Here is a 23301-nt window from a genome sequence, read left to right as displayed (position 1 = left end):
CAATCTAAAATATGTGACTCTGGATTGGTTTTGAAAGAGGACAACAGTGGATTATCGTTTCACGCATTCTAATTTGTAATGTCAAGTGGCATAACTAATGTGTTTTGTAAGCTACAAAACGTGTAACCGAGGGCCAGTAAACGACTGGATGAAGGTTGGAGAACCCCCAACACCACCCCGAGTTTTGCTGTATAATTGTTTTCTAACACCCTTGGACTGAATCAGGGGCAGTAGTTTTATGTCCAGGTTGGCACCTTATGATCAGCCATACATGCCTGTAATTGGAACTATTGTAGCCGTGTGTCAAACATATTTCAGCACGTAATCTGAGGAGTGTGCAGTAACACACAAGGAACGGATGGGATTGGAAGTTCCGTCTGGGGTGGCAGAATTGTGCTTGTCGGTTGCTTATACGGAAATGGTACCGAGAGCAGTCTGTTAGCTCTCGGGGAATGCCACTGGCTTCTGCACAGTCGAACAGTACCGTGTTTAGCTAGACTGTGGTACCGAGCTCCTGGTTTATGTTTGCTACTGTTGCAGTCAAATTCGAGTGCTTTTCAGGCAGGAGTAGTTCTTTCCAGATACGTATTACGGCGTACGACTGAGTGCCTGTGCGTGTGTATATCCGCAAGGAAGTAAAAGTCACATTCGACAAGCAGTAGCGGTAGCGGCGAGTGAGCACGGTCGCGTGATGCTTGTCGCGTCACCTTCAAACTGGACGATGTTGTGACGATGTGGCCCTGATTTAGAGTCTATTTATTACACAATGTGTGAAATACCACTGACCTTTAACGGTATACTTCTACTTATGCAACCTACTCTGGAAGATTAATGCTACCGCTACAACTGTAATCTGAATAGTAATTATTTCTGGTTGCTTCAAGATATATAATGATTCTACATCTACATGGATACTCTGCAAGTCACATTTAAGTGCCTGGCAGAGGGTTCATCGAACCACCTTCACAATTCTCTATTATACCAATCTCGTAAAGCGCGCGGAAAGAATGAACACCTATATCTTTCCGTACGAGCTCTGATTTCCCTTATTTTATCCTGTCAGTCGTTCCTCTCTATGTAGATCGGTGTCAACAAAATATTTTCGCATTCTCAGGAGAAAGTTGGTGACTGGAATTTCGTGAGAAGATTCCGTCGAAACGAAAAACGCCTTTCTTTTAACGATATCCAGCCCAAAATTTGTATCATTTCTGTGACATTCTCTCCAATATTTCGCGATAATACAAAACGTGCTGCCCTTCTTTGAACTTTTTCGATGTACTCCGTCAGTCCCATCTGGTAAGGATCCCTCACCGCGCAGCAGTATGCGAAAAGAGGACGGACAAGCGTAGTGTAGGCAGTCTCCTTAGTAGGTCTGTTGCATTTTCTAAGTGCCCTGCCAATAAAAGGCAGTCTTTGGTTAGCCTTCCCCACAACATTTTCTATGTGTTCCTTCTAATTTAAGTTGTTCGTAATTGTAATACCTAGGTATTTAGTTGAATTTTCAGCTTTTAGATTAGACTGATTTATCGTGTAACCGAAGTTTAACGAGTTCCTTTTAGCACTCATGTGGGTGACCTCACACTTTTTGTTATTTAGGATCAACTGCCACTTTTCGAACCATTCAGATATCTTTTCTAAATCGTTTTGCAGTTTGTGTTGATCTTCTGATGACTTTATTAGTCGATGAACGACAGCGTCATCTGCAAACAACCGAAGACGGCTGCTCACATTGTCTCCCAAATCGTTTATACAGATAAGGAACAGCAAAGGGCCTATAACACTACCTTGGGGAACGCCAGAATTGGCTTCTTTTTTTCTCGATGACTGTCCGTCAATTACTACGGACTGTTACCTCTCTGACAGGAAATCACAGATCCAGTCGCATAAATGAGATGATATTCCATAAGCACGCATTTTCACTATGAGCCGCTTGTGTGGTACAGTGTCAAAAGCCTTCTGGAAATCCATAAATACGGAATCAATCTGAAATCCCTTGTCAATAGCGCTCAACACTTCATGTGAATAAAGAGCTAGTTGTGTTACACAGGAACGATGTTTTCTAAACCCATGTTGACTGTGTGTCAATGAACCGTTTTCTTCGACGTAATTCATAATGTTCGAACTCAATACGTGTTCTAAAATCCTGCTGCATATCGACGTTAGCGATATGGGCCTGTAATTTAGTGGATTACTCCTACTACCTTTCTTGAATATTGGTGTGACTTGTGCAACTTTCCAGTCTTTGGGTACGGATCTTTCGTCGAGCGAACGGTTGTATGTGATATGACAGGGTGCTTCATTCGAGTTGATTTAAAAATATTGTTCTGCTTACTTTGTTCAGTATTACTGATTATTTTAACCTATCTGAGGCCCCAAGTAAAACTGTGGTTCATGATTAATATTGTCCCAGAAAATGTAAAGCTTGTCAAATACCTATAACGGTCGTGTTAATATTGATGTTTTCACTATATTTTCTAAGGCGAGATTAGTTTTACATATGTCAATGGACTTTATGGACATTTCTTGCAACTACTGCACCTGACCTCTGTTCTTTTTGTTGAGGTTTGAAAAGTTACTGTCCGTCTCTTTGTACTGTTAGCCTGTGTCTAAAGTGTGCATGTTTCACGAAAGGAACTGCATTAAGGGAAAAGCGATATGTTCAAATGTAAACTATGAAGCTGGTCCAAATTGTACTGAAAGCAGACGTCAGTGGCTCTACTGGTCGTTTAGAGATAGGAGTCATATGTGGATTGTACGACGTAAAATTGCTATGATTACGACAGATATAACTGTCTTCCAACCAGCATGTCGTTGTTGCAGCTTCATCATTTGTTCTACTGAATTGTTTTGTGCTTTATTGAGTTGAACAGGCTTTACCTAATACTTCGAAAGTTTTATGTAACGTATTGTTATGTTTGTTGTTTTAACACGTGTTCTGGCATTCTATTGTAATTAACATTTGGGACAATTGTTTTAAAATTGTTTAGACCTCGTAGGAGTTTTTCTCAGTTTTGGTAAGATATTCATTGTTAAAGATGTTGGCCAGTATCTGTGAACTGAGCTCTTAATTGTCTGGGTACACTGATGTCAATAGCTTCTTGACTTGATATTTTTTGAGTAACGATTTTCAATATATTGAAGAACATATAGAAGTATGTAAATGTTGGAGGCGTATTTTTCTAGAATGAATAAATTATATTTGTATGGATGTTTTAAATAAAATGGATGCTATGAACGAATGTCAGATACCTTTTGTTGTACTCCTATCCCAACGCCCCAATCAGCCATGACAATTTGGGTAAGGTGCTTAAGTGAAACTATCAGCACGCTATGCCATCTAAATTACAGAATTCGTAGCTATATGACTGCATGTGCGCTGTGTTGCACTCCATAGAGTGTGAGAAGTTCCCAGTTCCTAGAGAGGACATCCTTCGAACCTTGACATTTTACACTTTTCCCCCTCGTCCAACTGCTGTCGTGAGTCCGTTTTGCATCAGCGGCAGGAGGCTTCCTTGTGATGACTGGGGACGGAAGACGGGCACGTGGAGGTGATGACGTTTTTGGAGGACGAAAATCTCCTCTATAAAAGTCAACATGGATTCAGCAAACATAGATCTTGAGAAACTCAGCTCGCTCTGTTCCTCCACGAGATCCATAACACTGTAGATAACAGCGCTCAGGTTGATATCGTATTACTGGACTTCAGAAAGGCATTTGACACCGTCCAGCACTGCCGGTTAGTGAAGAAAATAACAGCTTACCGAGTATCGGACCAGATTTGCTACTGGACTGAAGACTTTCTTACAGATAGAACTGCACAATCGCTCTCAAGGGAAAAAATCGGCAAATGAAAGGTAAAAAATGGTTCAAATGGCTCTGAGCACTATGCGACTTAACTTCTGAGGTCATCAGTCGCCTAGAACTTATAACTACTTAAACCTAACTAACCTAAGGACATCACACACATCCATGCCCGAGGCAGGATTTGAACCTGCGACGGTAGCGGTCACGCGGTTCCGGACTGAAGCACCTAGAACCGCACGGCCACACTGGCCGGCAATGAAAGGTAATTTCACGAATACCGCAAGGGAGTGTGATACGCCCGTTACTGTCTACAGTGCGTATAAATGGTCTAGTGGAAAGAGTCAGAACCTCCGTAAGACTGTTCGCAGATGAACCGGTTCTCTATGGGAAAGAAAGCAATGCCAGAAGACAGTATCGATTTTGCAAAATGACCCATAGAGGATTGATGAATGTTGCAGGCTCTGGCAGGTGACCCTGTAACATATTGTGCATGTATAGGAAAATAAGTCTACTACTGTACAACTACACTATTGATGACAAATTGCTGGAAATATTATCTTACGTAAACTATTTGGGAGTAACAATCGAGTGCGGCCTTAAGTGGAATGACCAGGTGAAACAAATAGTAGAAATAGCAGCTGCCAGCCTGAGGCTCATAGGAAGGATCTTAAGGAAATGTAACTGGTCCATCAAAGAAGTGGCTTACAAGGAGCTTGCAATCGATTCTTCACTATTATTGATCAATTTACGATCATTACTAGGCAGGACTGATAGTAAATACAGAGAAGATCCAACCAAGAGCGGCTCATTTCGTCACGGGATTGTTTCGTCGGTACGAGATCGTTACAGAGATGTTCAAAAAATTCTAGTGGCAGAAGCTATGAGAGAGGCGTTGTGCATCACGGAGCGGTTTACTATTAAAATTTCGAGAGAGCGCTTTCCAGGTAGCGTCGCACAACATATTACTTCCTCCCATATATATCTCGCGAAACGAATAAGATGAAAACATTGGAGAAATTAGATCTAATACAGAGACTTCGCGACAGTTATTCTTTCCACGCGCCTTTCGCGAGTGGAACAGGGAAGGGAGGATGCGTTAGTGATACCAGGAGTACCCTCTTTTAGACATCGTTAGGTGGCTTGCGGAATATTATGCAGATGTATACAGCTGCTATGTTTATCACGTGCTGGGAATCCTCGCACCAAGACGTTGGACCAATTACTTTCTGCAGTTTGATAGGAGTTGTACGGGAAGCGAAAGGGAAAAGATCAGGGATACTATTTCGACCCTGTTCTGTTATCCAGCTTGACTACGGAACAACGCTGAATCTTCCGCTGCAAGTAAATAAATAAATAAACTGGACCATAAAAACATGACGCCAAAAATTTACAGGATAATGTCAGTAGTCTGGAAAACAGAAAAAGATCTCTAAAGAATGTAACAATACTTTGATGCATCCACTCCACAAGAAAGGAGACAAAACAGATTACAGAGGAGTCTCACTTTTTCCAATAACTTATAAAATTCTATCTGCAACTCTCCTGCACCGAGGTCAACTGCAAGCGGAGCCACGGACTGGCGAATATCAGGCAGGATTTGGCAAAAAAGAGATCCTGTACTGAACACATCTGGAACGTCAATGCAGGGTGGTTATAATTAAACTTTCCCTACTTAACAAGTTATAACACGGAACTAATTACTGTATGGGGACCAAACTTGGTAGCATTAGTGTCAAGGACGTGGGGAAGAGAAATAATGCAGAATCAATACAACTGAAATAATTTTTATGTGATGCTACAGTACATCATACCATTACATACCGGTACCATTACTGCTACAAAAGGGGCTCAATATGGCGCCCATCAGTGTCCAGAAGAATCTGAAAGCGCAGGATTGCATTCTGCACAGCAGAACGAACAATGTCCATAGGTATGCTGACCACCTCTCTTGATATACTGCGCTTCAGATCAGCACACGTATGAATGTTCCCCCGGTAAACGCAGTCCTTCAGGTAGCCCCACAACCAGAAATCACAGGGAGTGAGATCAGGTGATCGTACCGGCCAATCATTTGGAACCGATCGGCTGATAATTCGATCGTTTCCAAATCTGTTTCGGAAAAGCAAATGAACTTCACGAGCAATGTGGGGTGGGGCCCAGTCTTGTATGAAAACTGTTGAGGTCAGTGGCTCTCTCTCCTATGGGGCGGATGTGACATGTTGGCGAAGTACACTCCTGGAAATGGAAAAGAGAACACATTGACACCGGTGTGTCAGACCCACCATACTTGCTCCGGACACTGCGAGAGGGCTGTACAAGCAATGATCACACGCACGGCACAGCGGACACACCAGGAACCGCGGTGTTGGCCGTCGAATGGCGCTAGCTGCGCAGCATTTGTGCACCGCCGCCATCAGTGTCAGCCAGTTTGCCGTGGCATACGGAGCTCCATCGCAGTCTTTAACACTGGTAGCATGCCGCGACAGCGTGCACGTGAACCGTATGTGCAGTTGACGGACTTTGAGCGAGGGCGTATAGTGGGCATGCGGGAGGCCGGGTGGACGTACCGCCGAATTGCTCAACACGTGGGGCGTGAGGTCTCCACAGTACATCGATGTTGTCGCCAGTGGTCGGCGGAAGGTGCACGTGCCCGTCGACCTGGGACCGGACCGCAGCGACGCACGGATGCACGCCAAGACCGTAGGATCCTACGCAGTGCCGTAGGGGACCTCACCGCCACTTCCCAGCAAATTAGGGACACTGTTGCTCCTGGGGTATCGGCGAGGACCATTCGCAACCGTCTCCATGAAGCTGGGCTACGGTCCCGCACACCGTTAGGCCGTCTTCCGCTCACGCCCCAACATCGTGCAGCCCGCCTCCAGTGGTGTCGCGACAGGCGTGAATGGAGGGACGAATGGAGACGTGTCGTCTTCAGCGATGAGAGTCGCTTCTGCCTTGGTGCCAATGATGGTCGTATGCGTGTTTGGCGCCGTGCAGGTGAGCGCCACAATCAGGACTGCATACGACCGAGGCACACAGGGCCAACACCCGGCATCATGGTGTGGGGAGCGATCTCCTACACTGGCCGTGTACCACTGGTGATCGTCGAGGGGACACTGAATAGTGCACGGTACATCCAAACCGTCATCGAACCCATCGTTCTACCATTCCTAGACCGGCAAGGGAACTTGCTGTTCCAACAGGACAATGCACGTCCGCATGTATCCCGTGCCACCCAACGTGCTCTAGAAGGTGTAAGTCAACTACCCTGGCCAGCAAGATCTCCGGATCTGTCCCCCATTGAGCATGTTTGGGACTGGATGAAGCGTCGTCTCACGCGGTCTGCACGTCCAGCACGAATGCTGGTCGAACTGAGGCGCCAGGTGGAAATGGCATGGCAAGCCGTTCCACAGAACTACATCCTGCATCTCTACGATCGTCTCCATGGGAGAATAGCAGCCTGCATTGCTGCGAAAGGTGGATATACACTGTACTAGTGCCGACATTGTGCATGCTCTGTTGCCTGTGTCTATGTGCCTGTGGTTCTGTCAGTGTGATCATGTGATGTATCTGACCCCAGGAATGTGTCAATAAAGTTTTCCCTTCCTGGGACAATGAATTCACGGTGTTCTTATTTCAATTTCCAGGAGTGTATATCGCAGAAACGCTGGCCAGTCACAGTGCACATATTTGGTCCTTGAGCGCAAACCTATTCAAAAAAGAATGGGATGAACGTAGCTGTGAAGCCACACCATACGGTAACACGTTCATCATACAGAGGAACTTCATGCACAGTGGAGATGAAGACCTCCACACTTGTCAATTCTGTGCGTTCACCTCACCCGTCAGAGAAAAATGAGCTTCTTCTCTCCATAGGATGGTCCAGGGCCAGCCGTCGTCAACTTCCGTCCTTCCGAGAAAGTGGAGAGCGAAGTCAACACGTCGTTGTGCGTCCTGTGGTGCAAGCTGCTGTACGATACGGATTATGTACGGATATCATTAGAGAATGGCCGAAGCATCTTCCGTACAGTGGACCACGGGACGTTCAACTGTCGTGACGCAGCATGCACACTGCCTGACTATCGGGAACTGCGCGCAGCGTTGTCTACCATAGCAATAGCGATTTCATCAACCACCTGTGCTGCAGTCGTGGGCCTCTTCCTGGAGCGACGGCCTGTTCTACAGTTGATTTGAACTTCTTCATCATTCTCCGCATAGCAGGTGGAGAAACAGGACCCTTCCGTAAACGTTTCAGCCGGCGATATTCTCAAAGTACAACTGCAGTATTACTGTTGTTTTGGTAACAGAGCTTCACCAAAACTGCCCTGCTTCTTTTGTCTAACCTCATGTTGACACATCAACAAGTGCCCTGCGACTGGTCAGGTGCGTGAAACTATGAATCACGATGACTGATCACGGCACCTGGTGGCCGTAGGTGCAACTCGACGGTGGCGCTGTGACGCATCGAAAACACGCAACCCAGGAAAGAGCAGGATACTTCACCAGAAAATACCTCAAAAGTTCAATTCGTGGGAGAAATCTCAAACTCTTTCGGTATTCACACAGGAGTCCAACAAGGACGTGGCCTATCGCCACACTTGTTCAGCATAGTACTGGGAAAAATAATGAGAGAATGGGAAAAGACGTCAAAGGTATCCAAACTGGAAAAAAGAAACGAAACAGACTCTCAGACTCACTGTGAAATGCCTGGCCTTTGCAGATGTCCTGGCTGTGTTAACTAACAACAAAGATGAAGCCATACTAGCGCTAGATAAACTACATGAACTCTTCTGGTAAACTGGATTCCAAATTTCCTATGAAAAGCTGAGTGTATGGACACCAGTCCAGCCGGAAAACTTCCACTGAAAACACAGTATGGTAAAATCCCACAGGTCACTGACTTCAAGTATTTATGAGAAACCATCCAATCAGTAGGACTGAACACAATCTCCAACACAGAAAGAATATTCAAACTGCAAAAGGCGTACAAACTGACATGGAATCACTACAATAAAATAGCAATATCGCACAATGCGAAACTATGCCACCAAAACGCGTTTGTCGTAGAGGAACCACATTACTGGGATCACAAAAATTCATGACGCAGAGAAACTAGAACGAAAAATTCTCAGAAAAACCTACGGTGCTCCGAGACAGAACTTGGGTCAGACGACCTACAAAGGAATTCTACGAACACAAAGACAATATCACGGATAAATTTAGGAAAAGACGCCTACAGTTCTACGGACACCTATGCAGAATGGATGAAAACAAACTCACAAAGAAAATATTTAACGTCGTTATATGCAAGCAAAGTAGAGACCAACTGGATGAAAGGAGCGCAAGAAGACCTGCTGCAACTGAATATTTCCGAAGAAGAAAATGAGGACAGGAGGCAGTTCAGAAATAAAATAAGAAACAAGAAACCTGAGCAACTCTCAACGAAAGAAACAACATGGGAAAATGGACAGGTAAAAAAGAAAAAATCACAGTGAATTATTGAAGAGGTTTTGGGAAGAAAAGAAGAAAAGGAAGTGAAGCTGCAATTGACTCAAGTTCACACGCTCTCAAAACGGAATAATCGAGAACAATAATAAGAAGTAAATAAAAATATAAGAAATACCTCCAGATTCTAGGAGGTGGCAAATGTCGAAAGCAGCGCAGAAACTCGTCCGTGTAACTGAAATAAGGGTGGTTTTGCTGATTTACAATATTGAAGCGCCATCGGCAGCTAGATAATTATTTTTTGATAACGGTAACACTTCATCCTGCTTTAGCCAGCTGCTAGTCAATTTAGGAACTTGAACATTCATGACATTAAAGCACCAATTTGAGAGTATACCTTACGTGTAAATCAAAGTGTTATTGTGTTCGTGTGCATCGTTTTCTCACGACTCATAGAAGTAGTTCTTCTTGTTGAGTAATTGAAATGATAAATTACAACAGTAATAACAGGAGGTACACAAACAACAATTTAGGAATAGCAGAATATTTACCTGCTCTGCCCTTGCACTTAAGCTTTGTATTTCTCTAAATGTTGGTTCATGCTGCACTGAGCAGCTTATTTAAAAGTGATAAAGGACTTTAAATAACTAAATTCCTCAAGCGTAGCTTATCTCCCATTGTTTGATAGCAGTAATTACTTTTACCGAGCACCGTGCTTTGCACGTAAGTGTACATGTGAATACTGTGCGATTGTGCTGTCACGATTGGGTGAGTGAATGCATTTCTTTCTTTAAGATTGCTGCTTTAGATATGAGGTGACTTAGTTTCGTGGTGTAATTACAAATGGTCAGTATTACGTGCGCTTCTTCGCCCTACACTGTTCCAAAAATATTTCGAAAATATTTTTGAAAATTGTACGTTTTTTCCGCCTCCCTATATTTCATAACTTGCAACGACACGATCTTGTTGTCCTCTTTTTTTCAGTTATATCAAACATCTCAAACACATGCTGAATATCACTGCGGGATGTTGTTTATATTTTCTTGAATCCAGCAGCCTCTTCCATGTGCCCATTGCTAGTTTATTTTCCTTCTTTGTCCGTTGCGTTGCGTTGAAACCATGGCCGAGTCTTTTTTAATGTCTCGTAGGGGCAGAGAAGATTGTTTTTTTCTGAAGTAGTGTTATCAGCTTCTAGAATCATCTGCCTATCATCCAAAAATACTGTGTAGAATAACCTGTAGCAAATCAACAGCTTTCGCGATTCTTTCTACATGTCCAGAATTAAAGCAAGCAGCAAAGAGTACGCTTTGTAGGCTTTTCCTCCTCCCATTGGCTAATCGTCCCGATGCCACCCCCCGCCCCCACCGCCTTCTGATAAAAAACGCCAAGTACCGCTCCAAGAGCCGAACGGGAGGGGAAAAGCATATTTTCTAGGCAATCGTGCTGCAAACCTTGATGGGTGAGTATGCTTGTTCCTTAAAATCATTATGTAACGATGCATTCAGTGGGCTATGTCTTTTAAACATGATGGTAACAACAGTTTCATATTATTTTATTAATTAATTACGTCACTTTTGATGGTATTTTCGCGTAAAGATTAATTAACTTGTGGGTACCGTTAGATGTGGTCTAGCAGTAGTAATTGTCCATGTGGTGTTTTGGTGTTGACTTGTGATAACTTCCCCGTGTCGTCCCTTGCATTCGTTGGAAGCTTGCCTGGCTACCAGCCACATGTATGTCCCTTAAAGTCTTGGTTTCTCGCCTTCAGCGATTAGTCCAGTCAAATAGTAGATATACCTTGCAAAAGGTGGGGTAGAAGAGTTTATTTTTCAACTCGTTTATATGGCTGGAAAGATTAGAAAACCGAGTTTTGCCAACAAAATTTCGCTTGGGAAAACTTTCTGTAGTCAAAAAACTTCGAAAATTTCGGACTTTTTTCAGTTTTTTCAAAATATCTCAGTATCATTTGCTCCTATCGCTTTAACGTCTATTTTCTTTTTTAAAGAGCACAAAATTCTCTACAAATTTTATTTTTGCCATTTTTTTCTACTCCCAATATCTAAGGCGCTATAGCGCCTCAAAAAATGCCAATTTTTCAAATTTTGAGCATAGTGGCAAGATACCTTATTTTTGAACACTATTTTTTCAGTGTCTGTTTGTGTAGTATAAATACATTATACATCATGTTATAAGTTGGAATTTACCACCTCACTTTCAGGTATTCAATTTCTCTGTATGCAACATGAGTATTGCTGGGCACCCAACTATTGTGATTCTTACATCACTACCTGAAGTTCACTATGGGCCACCTCAGCCCTGGTATTTGTAAAACTATAAATATAAAAATACATCATTAAGAGACATAACCACACAAACACACACACACACACACACACACACACACACACACACACACATACACGCGCGCGCGCGCGCACACAAAATAAATTGTCTCAGGAAACTGAACTATTATTAGCTGCAATAGGCAACCTAATTAGGTAGGTAATTATTCTTGTGTATAAAAACCACACAGTTGACATTAAAAATAAGTAGCTTTATTACAATTAAAATGCATTGTCAGTTACTAAAAAATGTTGACAGTTCTGGGTGTGTAATAGTTGTGATATTGCACTTAAGCGCACTTGAGAGAGACATGAGCATCACTTCCAACGTTTTGATGGCCAGGTTCCTCAGTGTCACCAGAAATACCTTGAGCTACGGATTCAGGGTCTGTACATAGAGTTGATCCCAGATTGACCTCTTCTTTAAACAGCGAGTCAGCCTCAGCAAGTTCGTTGGTTTCGTCAGCGGTTTCCTCAACATCCTCCATAACATCTTCTTCACTGTCTTCATATAAAAATTTTGGCACGTTTTCACAGTTGACCCCAATACATTTCTTGCAAATTGAAGAACATTTCAAACCCACTTTTCTGCAGGAGCACGCTCCGCCACAGTTCAGCTTGCATGAGCATGAAACAGTGTGAAGAAGTGCTTCAAGTGCTGGATCTTGACTCATTATAACGGATATTGGACCGTGGTCACTGTGATTCCAGCCCCATTTCTCAGGAGGTTCCCAGTTTCCCATCCAACTTTGGACTTGTTGGTAAGTCCGCAACGAATGATGTTGTGCAGCATCTTGTGTAGGTGGCAACCGTGCAAGATTCAGTTTGCTTTTTGTGGCAGACTTGGCGAATAGCTGGTACCGCAAATGGTTTAGAGTGTGGGAACTGCTGACACCTCCACTATACAATGCGATAGTAACCTGTTCTCCTGCAGTTATTATTTCTTCACGGGTAGCATGTGGTTTATTGAACGTGCAAAGCGCTGAGGTTAGGTGTTCATTTTTTGCAACAATATTGCAGCACTTAATTTTTCCTTGACCAAAAAAGCAGATGTTGTATCACATTCGCTAAAGGCGTGAGTGAACAGAATATATTCACTGTCAAACTTGTAAGATGCAGTGGAAAACCACTTGTCTTCTGCATTTCCTCTTCCTGGCTTTAAGAAAAATAAGTTTTCAATGCCTTGCCCCAAACCGGTCATGAGCACAAGCAGGTCAACATCTTCTCCTACAATGACAACACTTCCAAAATCTTTGGTTCTTGAAATGGCAGATGTTACAATTATAACGTCAGCATCTTCTTGTGCCTGGTGCACTTCAATGCTACACTCCAGAAATTCCATTTTAAGAAGTGTGATCAAACGCATCTTGTTTCGTTCATTGTACACGAACTTTTCCTGAGGGACTTTGTTCACCATCTCTGATTCAACCACGTCAACAGAAGAATGTTGTTTGGACCTACGAATCCCCTCAGCACTCTTTGTGCTACATTTGTCTCCCTCACATGGATAACCATCAAATACAATAGCAAATTGAGATCCAAAATGATATTTCAGGTAATAAACATAGCTTTGGGCTATTGACTTGAAGCAAATATTTCGAGTCCAAGTCACTTTGTGGATACGGTACCCTCCATCAATGACAAAAAATTTACTCGATCCACCTGACTTCACATCTTCCACTGGGACGAAGGCATTGTAGAATGAAGATTTTGTTCCTTTTCGCATGCCTTTTTCTGAGAATAGGGACATTGGGTAAGGAGCAAGTTCATATTTCAGAAAGGCTTTTAACTCTTCTTCACTTTGTTTCATTAAACAAATCCTTTGGAAAAGAGTTAAAGGATCAACAAGAGTAATTTTAGTGCTCCCAGCTTTTACAGAATTGAACGCAGAAAGGAGAGTCACAACTTTATCTTTTCTACGGAACTTTACATCGTGGAAATTGTCACCAACGATTCTTTGGTCGAAATTTGAAAAATTGGTATTTTTTGACGCGCTGTAGCGCCTTAGATACTGGGCGTAGCAAAAAATGGTAAGAATCAAATTTGTAGAGAATTTTGTGCTCTTTAAAAAAGAAACTAGACGTCAAAGCGATAGGAGCAAATTAAACTGAGATATTTTGAAAAAACTGAAAAAAGTCCGAAATTTTCGAAGTTTTTTGACTGCAGGAAGTTTTCCCAAGAGAAATTTTGTTGGCGAAACTTGGTTTTCTAACCTTTCCAACAATATGAACGAGTTAAAAAAATAAAATCTTCTACCCCACCTTTTGCAAGGTACAGGCTTTTTTTCTGACAGTTTCACTGGACTAGATTACTTATGACAGTAATTCTAACGTGGATGGGAAGTTACTGTTTTCCAGTAACGCAACTTTTACGACGATGAGGTCGCTTCCTTTGTGTGGCGACAAGTTTGTGCTGGCGATTTGTGAACTGTTTCGCTACATGGCGTCAGATCTTTCTGGCACAATGATTACCGGCACTGACAGTCTCTGCATTTTATGATGAATTTTGCTAAACTTAACGTACTTTGCCCGCGGGAGATGATCTCCCTGTTAGCCTTTAGCTCTTTCCAATTCAACTGCATGTTTCCATCTATTGAGAACAGAAATTACATCTCCATGGTTGGGCTTATCTCTGTTGTTTAACTATTGGCTACACCTTCAAATTTCAACGTACATGTTCGATTGTATTATTCTTTCTTCCAGTATAACTGATGATTTTGTCCCCTACACTTCTGAAGGCAGTGTTCCTCATTTGTGATTTGAGTTTGTTCCGTTGCCAGTGTATGTGCGGAAGCATAGTTAGTTTCAGTATTATTCCTGATGGTGGCATTGTATGGTGTGCAGAGTGAATTGTTGTGTAATAAATGAGTTTTTCTATGGAATTTAGTCAGTCGTTTGGGTTCTTTCCCGAAAAGACAAAGCACATGCTAGAATTTCATGAGGTATCATTTCGAAACAGATCAATAAAAAAAATGCATGTAAATTTTCCGACCACACATGATCTTGCCGGATCAACTACGTCCCCATTGCGCTTTCTTTTGTCAGTAAAGATCAGATTCTAGAGCTTAAGATTTCTCATTCATTCAAGATTCAGTGCGATCCTTGCACCTGCGATGTGCGACTGTAATACATAAAGCAAACAGGATAACAAACAGATTTTCTCTTATTGCCGCACGGGATTAGGCGAGCCGTCTAAGGCGCTGCAGTCACGGACTGTGCGGCTGGTCCCGGCAGAGGTTCGAGTCCTCCGTCGGGCATGGGTGTGTGTGTTTGTCCTTAGGATAATTTAGGTTAAGTAGTGTGTAAGCTTAGGGACTGATAACCTTAGCAGCTAAGTCCCATAGGATTTCACACACATTTGAACATTTTTATCTCTTATTGAACTAAATTAAGACGATTGTTTTCGCCAATCTGCCAGAAATCAAAACATACTCACATGAATGTGATGGATAAGGTAGTAGTCACACACTGTTTCTGTATAAATCTAGAGTGCGTATACGAAGGTTGGAACTTAAATAGTGGCAACTATTTATTCACAACCGATAAAAAAGAGTTACATTTTTGCACCTATTACTGTCCTTCAAAGTAGTCACGAGCGTTGTGTAGAACCGTTGCCAGCGATGTGGAAGGCATAGTATACCCTTAGCAGAGCTTGTTCTGTTGGTGGTGCGGTCTACTGCCTGTCGAATCTCTGGAACAGTTCTGAAGCGAATGCCACGAAGTGGTTTCTTCATCTTCGGAAGTAAATCAAAGTCACAAGGACTTAAGTCCAGGGAGTATGGTGGAAGGTACAGTACTTCCCAGTCCCATCGACCGAACAGAGCAGCCACAGCTTGCGCTGTATGCGCCCACGCATTGTCGTCCAAAATGATGGATGGGTTGCGCAGAAAGTGTCGCCGCTTCTTTCGCAAAGCTGGTCGCAGGTGATGCTCGAAAAACAAACAGTACTACTGTGCATTGACGGTCTGCCGTGGACGAACGTAATGCGTTAGGATAACATCATCAGCAGTCGTACACGAGAATCACCATAACTTTAGACCGCTCCATTCGCACCATCAACAGAACAGGCTCTGCTAACGGTATACTACGCCTTCCATATCGCTGGCAACGGATTCTACACAACGCTGGTGCAAACGTGTAACGCTTTTGTATCGGTTGTGAATAAATAGTGGCCACTATTTAAGTTCCAACCTCCGTAATTTCGCCATTAAAGAGTAACCATAGACAGTAATCATGTCTTGACACAACTGATGAATGTTGGTACCTACTGAATGCATAATATTTCAAAGATCCGTTTTCACATTACCCAGCAAGCCTATTTATGTTGATTACGGTGTTCAGTCAGGTGTTATCCTCTGTGCCAGTCTGACAGTTAGTCCTGCCGCTACAAAGCCTGTCTGCTGTTAATCATAAATCACAGCCCTACTTATAGATGGGGAGAATGAGGTAGCTTGTCAGTGAGATAGGGAATAAATTTATTTTGACACAATAGCAGTGATGACAAGTCTTCATGAATCAACCTTAGGACAGTATAGCGTGGTATTCAGGCAGTCTTTTTTAGCTACGAGGATTGTGAACTGAAGCCGCATTTGGTAACATATTAATCATATGTGTATTGCATCAAATCTAAATCAGATAGAGCTCTTACCGAAAACGTAAATATAGGATCCATAACGCTGCCATGGAGCAGCTATTTCGTTTCATATATATCGTTATGTTTATGACCTACACCCAGCTATTCGTTGTTTTCCTTGAGGAATGTGTGATAGATTTTACTTAAAAGAGCGGGGCTAATTCACTTCCAGGTTTAGAGACACTGACGGGTCCTTTGCCCTTTCTGAGTCTTGGCTCATCCGACTATCTTTAACAACATTAGGTCTGATTAACGTGGAACCCATTTTCACTGTTGAATGTTAGAGTGAATGGTGCTAACACTAATTGTTTTTTCTGAATAAATATTTAAAAGTATGAAACTGAATATTCTGGGTTTAGTTTTCTTTTTGTCACTTCGTTATCGAAACATGTTCGGCAGTAGTTTTTTATTAAGGGTACTATGATAGTATTGTACCGTGGCTTCTCACTTTGTCCTTTTGGTTTTGATTAACATCTCTCTATGTGTGGCCTCCTTCTTGTGTCTATTCTGCCGCAGGTACGCCTTCTTAGAAGGTTTAGCAAATAGCTTGTATTTTATGTGGCCCCTCTGCCACCTTTATTTATTTTACTATATACAGTTTTCTTGAGCTCATTCAACTATTCCCCCGAAAGCTCTGTTGTGTTACGTTGTACTGTATTCATAGTACTTTTTAAGAGGGGAAGGACGTCCGAGGTAAGATTTTAAATCTTTCCACATTATATCACGAAGTGAGGGTATGTGACGGCAATCCGTCTAGAGATGGAGAACTTCATTCGGCGTAATCCCTTGCATTAATCAAAGCCTGTAAGCTACGTGCCATGACTGGGTTTCATTGTCTCCCTTCTTTTCTTTTCTTAATGATAAATAACAACACAAAAACAGTCTATATTCCACAAGCACGCTTTTGATTGAACTTGCTTCTTCTGTTCCACGTTTCCCCCCTGTGAAAGGGACAAAGAAATAATGCACGGATTCTATTTACATAGGTTGGTGACTTGGATGTAAAGATATGTGGTGAAGGACTGCGAAGTGTCTAAACTTATATGCCGACTTGGTTTTGTACTGAGTAATTCGAAATAAAATTGTGTGAACAGATGAGAGGAACTGTGTCGTATATGGTAATAGCTTATGGTGGATTCGAGTCTTAACAATTTCGAGAGTGGCCCGAGTGTCGTGCAATGGCATGCTTTTGCAGGTACATTCAGTAGTATATGTGGGCAGTGCCTGCAAAATTGGGTTCGAATAGAATTAATAGCAAGGAAATAATAAATTTAACGCGATGCCTGTGAGACTCGGCTCCGACTCGAAAGTTGCAGAAAAGCTACATGCAGATCGTAAATTTGAAGTGTTAATAAATGGATCTGTTTCTGTGGATTTCAAACCTCTGCGTCGGTGGTCTGTGTCCAGAAAAATAGATGAAGCTTTTTATAGGTAACATCAGAATAATATCGGAGAACTCATGTAGCTTAGGTAAGTGCACATACTACTAAATAAACAATGCATGAAAACTGTATGAATTCAGTTTTAATGAGAAAAAATCACGTTTGGTTTGGCACCACATATGGATGGATTTTACGTGTGATCGAAGAAGGTACAGTGCCTTTCTGACGACATATTTTGCATCAGCATTTGCGGTAACTTGATTTTTTGCACACTTAGTCATTTCTGAAAAGTGAAAGTACTGATCTGCAGATCAAGTAGCAGGGCGTTAATGACTTCCCCTTGTTTCTATAACACATTTTGTAGGTTAGCATACTATGATCTCTTACACAGAAGTACACATACACTATGATCTATACATTTCTCATGGCAGGATTATATTAAATTACGAGTTTATCTGCTTTATACAATATTCCACCGCTAACTTGTAAGCGGAATAGTAATAAGTATTTCATTCATCACCTTCAAATCGCACCCTGTAGATCTTACACGATTGCACAATAGCTACTCAATTGATGTTGGAGTTGCTGAGAAGAGCTAATACAAAGTCATTAATATAATGTACCAAGTATTAAGTATCACGTATATAAAAATATTCATGTACCCAATGTAGGTAAAGAACATTAAACACTCTTATAATAACTACAGACTATTCTTATTTCTAGCATAGTTTCTGTGAGCACATTTTCCTCGATACAGGTCTCCGTAAAGAGTACGAAAATTCACACAACTCCCTCTGGTGCTGCTGATGCTTCAAAAAGGTTCGTTGCTACCGAAACACAGCACACCACAGTTTAACACTCGCGCACTCAGCTGCTTCTAGAAGAGAAGTTTACGGTTCACAATGCAAGCACTTAAAAAGAAATCCACTTAAACGACTGACTTCTAGTTATGTTTGCACTGCTGTGAACCACAGTCTTGGAGCTGGAATGTTGAGTATGAGCACGTTAACAGTAAGGCACTTGGGTCGTGGGCCAACACTGGCAGGTGCGTGCGGCGGTGGCAGGCGGCCGGGCCAGCGTGCCGGTAACTATGGACTGCGTGGAGGGGCGGTGCGCGGCCGGCGGCGTCAGAGTGCGGACACGGGCTCCAGGTTCTCCTGGTAGAGCGAGTTGTTGTTGGGCTCCATGTCTTCCGGCTCTCCCGCGCTGTTGTTGCCGTTGGTGCTCTCGTTTGAGGCACATTCGACGTCGAAGAACCTGGAAGCAGAAGCAATTGTCAAAGTATAAGCTTCTCGAATTACAGCACACTAACTAGTACACTAATGGCCATTAAAATTGCTACACCACGAAGATGACGTGCTACAGACGCGAAATTTAACCGACAGCAAGAAGATGCTGTGATATGCAAATGATTAGCTTCTCAGAGCATTCACACAAAGTTGGCGCCGGTGGTGACACCTACAACGTGCTGACATGAGGAAAGTTTCCAACCGATTTCTCATACACAAACAACAGTTGACCGGCTTTTCCTGGTGAAACGTTGTTGTGATGCCTCGTGTAAGGAGGAGAAATGCGTACCATCACGTTTCCGACTTTGATAAAGGTCGAATTGTAGCCTATCGCGATTGCGGTTTATCGTATCGCGACATTGCTGCTCGCGTTGATCGAGATCCAATGACTGTTAGCAGAATATGGAATCACTGGGTTCAGGAGGGTAATACGGAAGGCCGTGCTGGATCCCAACGGCCTCGTATCACTAGCAGTCGAGATGACAGACATCTTATCCGCATGACTGTAACGGATCGTGCAGCCACGTCTCGATCCCGGAGTCAGCAGATGAGGCCGTTTGCAAGACAACAACCATCTGCACGAACAGTTCGACAACGTTTGCAGCAGCATGGACTATCAGCTCGGAGACCATGGCTGTGGTTACCCTTGACGCTGCATCAATCACAGGAGCGCCTGCGACTGTGTACTCAACGACGAACCTGGGTGCACGAATGGCAAAACGTCATTTTTTCGGATCAATCCAGGTTCTGTTTACAGCATCATGATGATCGCATCCGTGTTTGGCGACATCGCAGAGAACGCACATTGGAAGCGTGTATTCGTCATCGCCATACTGGCGTATCACCCGGCGTGGTGGTATGGGGTGCCATTGGTTACACGTCTCTGTCACCTCTTGCTCGCATTGACGGCACTTTGAACAGTGGACGTTACATTTCAGATGTGTTACGACCCGTGGCTCTACGCTTCATTCGATCCCTGCGAAACCCTACATTTCAGCAGGATAATGCACCACCGCATGTTGCAGATCCTGTACGGGCCTTTCTGGATACAGAAAATGTTCGACTGCTGCCCTGGCCAGCACATTCTCCAGATCACAATTGAAAACGTGTGGTCAATGGTGGCCGAGCAACTGGCTCGTCACAATACGCCAGTCACTACTCTTGATGAACTATGGTATCGTGTTGAAGCTGCATGGGCAACTGTACCTGTAGACGCCATCCAAGCTCCGTTAGACTCAATGCCCAGGCGTATCAAGGTCGTTATTACGGCCAGAGGTGGTTATTCTGGGTACTGATTTCTCAGGATCTATGCACTCAAATCGCGTGAAAATGTAATCACATGTCAGTTCTAGTATAATATATTTGTCCAATGAATACCCGTTTATCATCTGCATTTCTTCTTGGTGTAGCAATTTCAATGGCCAGTAGTGTATTTTTTTCACTAAATCACAATATAGCGCCTTTACAAATTAGTTACAAAAATGTAACCTTTAACCGTGAAAAGAGTAAATAACTTACAGAGATGTCTGATACAGCAAAATGCGGTACATCTTCAAGTTTGAATCCAAATCTAACGCGCTTGGTTCCCGACGTTCCCGCTAGGTGGCATGAGCAAATGAGTTACTCCGATAGTCATCATGGAGTCATATAACGAACGGTGCAGAGTGTGCGCAGTGTTGTGTATGTTTTCATGAATCCAAATCCGCTCCCACAGTTGAGAGACAATTCAGAGCTAAATATCGTCTGCCACCACCTCAGAGACAAACTGCTATTAATCGCAACAACCGTTTCACCCAAACTGGCTGTGTATCACATAGGACGCCGGATTAGGATCTGCCAGCAGGCTCTGACGCAGCAGTAGAACAAGTTCGGCAGTCTTTCATTCGTAGTTCGTGTAAATTAACAAGACGAGCCAGCTTAGAATTAAATATGCCTAACGTTAAAGTGTGCAAGGTATCAAACCCTAAAAACTGGAACTGTTGAAAGCTTAAAGATAAACTGACAAATAAAAAAGAAAGAACAAAAACGAGCTGAGTTTTGTTTAGATATGTTTAACAAAATGCAGAATGAAGATGACTTTTTTAATAAAATTGTATTCATTGACGAAACCACCTACCATAACTATGGTAAAGACAATCGTTTGGATATGAGGTGAGCAGAAACCACGTCACATAATCGAACATGTACGGGACTGTCCTAAGGTAAATCGTATTTTTTGTGCTGTTAGCTGTAACAAGATTTACAGTTCTTTATTTTTTGCTCAGTCCCAACTGAAAATTTCTAATTAAAACTTGAAGACATACTACATTCAGTGCTGCATCAAACATTTCTGTAAGTTATTTACCTTTTTCACAATTAAAGGTAACTTTGTATTACTAATTTATAAATACCCTATATTACATCCCACCATCTGTTTCGGAATGTAGCCATTCAAAGACGTCACGAAAGTCTTAATGGGATTTGATAAGTATTAAATTAACCAGAGTTGAGAGTACCATGACTTCTAGTCTTTCTGTTAGCGAAATACGTCTTACTCCACTTCTTTCTACCTATGGCCTTTTCCGTGTATCTATTCTGCAACAGATGCTGCTTCTTAGAAGATCTGTCAGACCGTATGCAAGACGTTAATGTGACCATCATTGTTTTGGTGTTTGGAGCCTTTATCATGTTGGCAAGACAATAGATATCAAACAAATTCAGAGACATGCAGCTTGGATATTAACAAGTTGGTATAGCTAATATGTAAGTATAATATTATTAATATTTGCAGACTTTTCCCTCGACCTCAAAATCTAACGACAAACACGAAAGGAAGCAGATACAGACTTACTACACAAGACTCAAAGCACCCACATTCTCAAAAAATGGCAGCCATCAGACATGTGGTATACAGATTGTGCAGAACACCTCTAAGTAAAAGAGCAAAATATGATCATCAAAATAGCACGAAACAATAGCATGAAAGGATAAAAACTACACATCATTAAAAGCAAAACACAAAAAGAAGTCAGGAAAATTACAAACAATCCAGATACACAAAAACATAATGCACACTCACATCAGAAAGCACATCCCTCAACACAAACATAAAATAGCACATCAAGATAACACACTACAACCAACTTATACACAAGATTAGTAACATCTTCAAAAACTCAAAATTAACATAATTTTCAAGACAAATAGAACAACACAAGTGAAATTAGGAACTGTGACAGAACAGGGAGATAAATAAAAATTTTCAGGAATATGTGAACTAACATGTAATAGCTGCAACTCTAAATACATTGGGATGATTGTAAGAACTTTTAATATAGGGTACAAATAACGTACAAGGTTGTTGAAAAGTGAATGGACTCACTTCATACATTAAGAAAATCTAATAAAAGAAAACCACCAGCGCTACAACGGGATAAAAACAGACGTGGTAGTCTTGCCATAACAGTAAAACGAAGGGGCTGCTCTACAGGAAGAATATTTCATACAGAAGGCAATAAATAAAAATGAAAATACTTTGACTGACCAAAAGAGCGATAATAGAAGAAGAGTATTCCACTTATTCACAATTTACGATAAGAATGTGGTACTCATACACACACACACACACACACACACACACACACACACACACTCACACACGGTGCCCCAGACTCTCTCCCTATAGCCACTCCAACACCCCACTCTACTCTCATCCTCTACAGCTCCCAGATTCCTTAGTCAGCCCTAAAGTAAATGAGCAAGAATATGTGCAGTGTGCTGCAGTGCAGGTTATGTACAGAAAATTTTGAAATGTGACATTGCAATAGAAAGAATCTCGTATTATCTACATATAGTACTCGCAATAAGACATAGATGCAAGAGAAAAATATAAAATGAATGTAAGTGAAAAAAAAACAACTATGTAGCTATAAATAGAAATAGTTAGGTTTAAGTGAGCTGCTAAGAATTACTACGTATCTATTGTCAAAATGTGTTTATTTGCATTATAGAACACTGGGGGTAACTAGCATGAATAGGCGAAAGATGTTTGATATTCATAATTAAAACATTTAGCTGCAATAGACAAATTTTCTCTGATCTATACAATAAAGCATAATTTATATGTAAGAGTAACAGAAATGCTTAAAGAACTCCAACGAGAATCCTTGGAAGACAGTTCAGTGAAGGCCTGCTGGATGAATTTAGAGAATCATTATTCGAAGAAGATTGTATGACCATTATACTACTACTGTTGTACTGTATATCTGGTGTAGTGTATAATGAAAATAATATAAAAAGATTAGGGCGTGTACAGACACATATAGACAATCATTTTTCCTCCATCACTACGCAAATGGAATATAACGGAAAATCGATGACATCTGTGCAATCCTCCATGCGCACTGTGTAGATTTGTATGAAGACATG

General features: G+C 42.1%; 1 protein-coding gene across 2 annotated transcripts in view; it reads right to left on the bottom strand.

Moving 5' to 3' along the window:
- Positions 1-17729: 17729 nt before the first annotated feature.
- The window catches only part of LOC126162385 (protein dimmed-like), a 284020-nt gene continuing 278448 nt past the window's right edge, over positions 17730-23301 (bottom strand). For both annotated transcript variants that reach the window (XM_049918859.1, XM_049918860.1), the window contains exon 5: positions 17730-18862. In XM_049918859.1, the coding sequence (XP_049774816.1) occupies positions 18733-18862 (130 nt within the window). In that variant the 3' untranslated portion in view covers positions 17730-18732. The remainder of the gene's footprint in view (positions 18863-23301) is intronic.

The sequence above is a fragment of the Schistocerca cancellata genome, chromosome 2 (genome assembly GCF_023864275.1).
Source record: "Schistocerca cancellata isolate TAMUIC-IGC-003103 chromosome 2, iqSchCanc2.1, whole genome shotgun sequence".
Classification (NCBI taxonomy): domain Eukaryota; kingdom Metazoa; phylum Arthropoda; class Insecta; order Orthoptera; family Acrididae; genus Schistocerca; species Schistocerca cancellata.
Note: the sequence above shows the minus strand (reverse complement) of the source record. Positions and strands in the feature narration are given on the sequence as shown.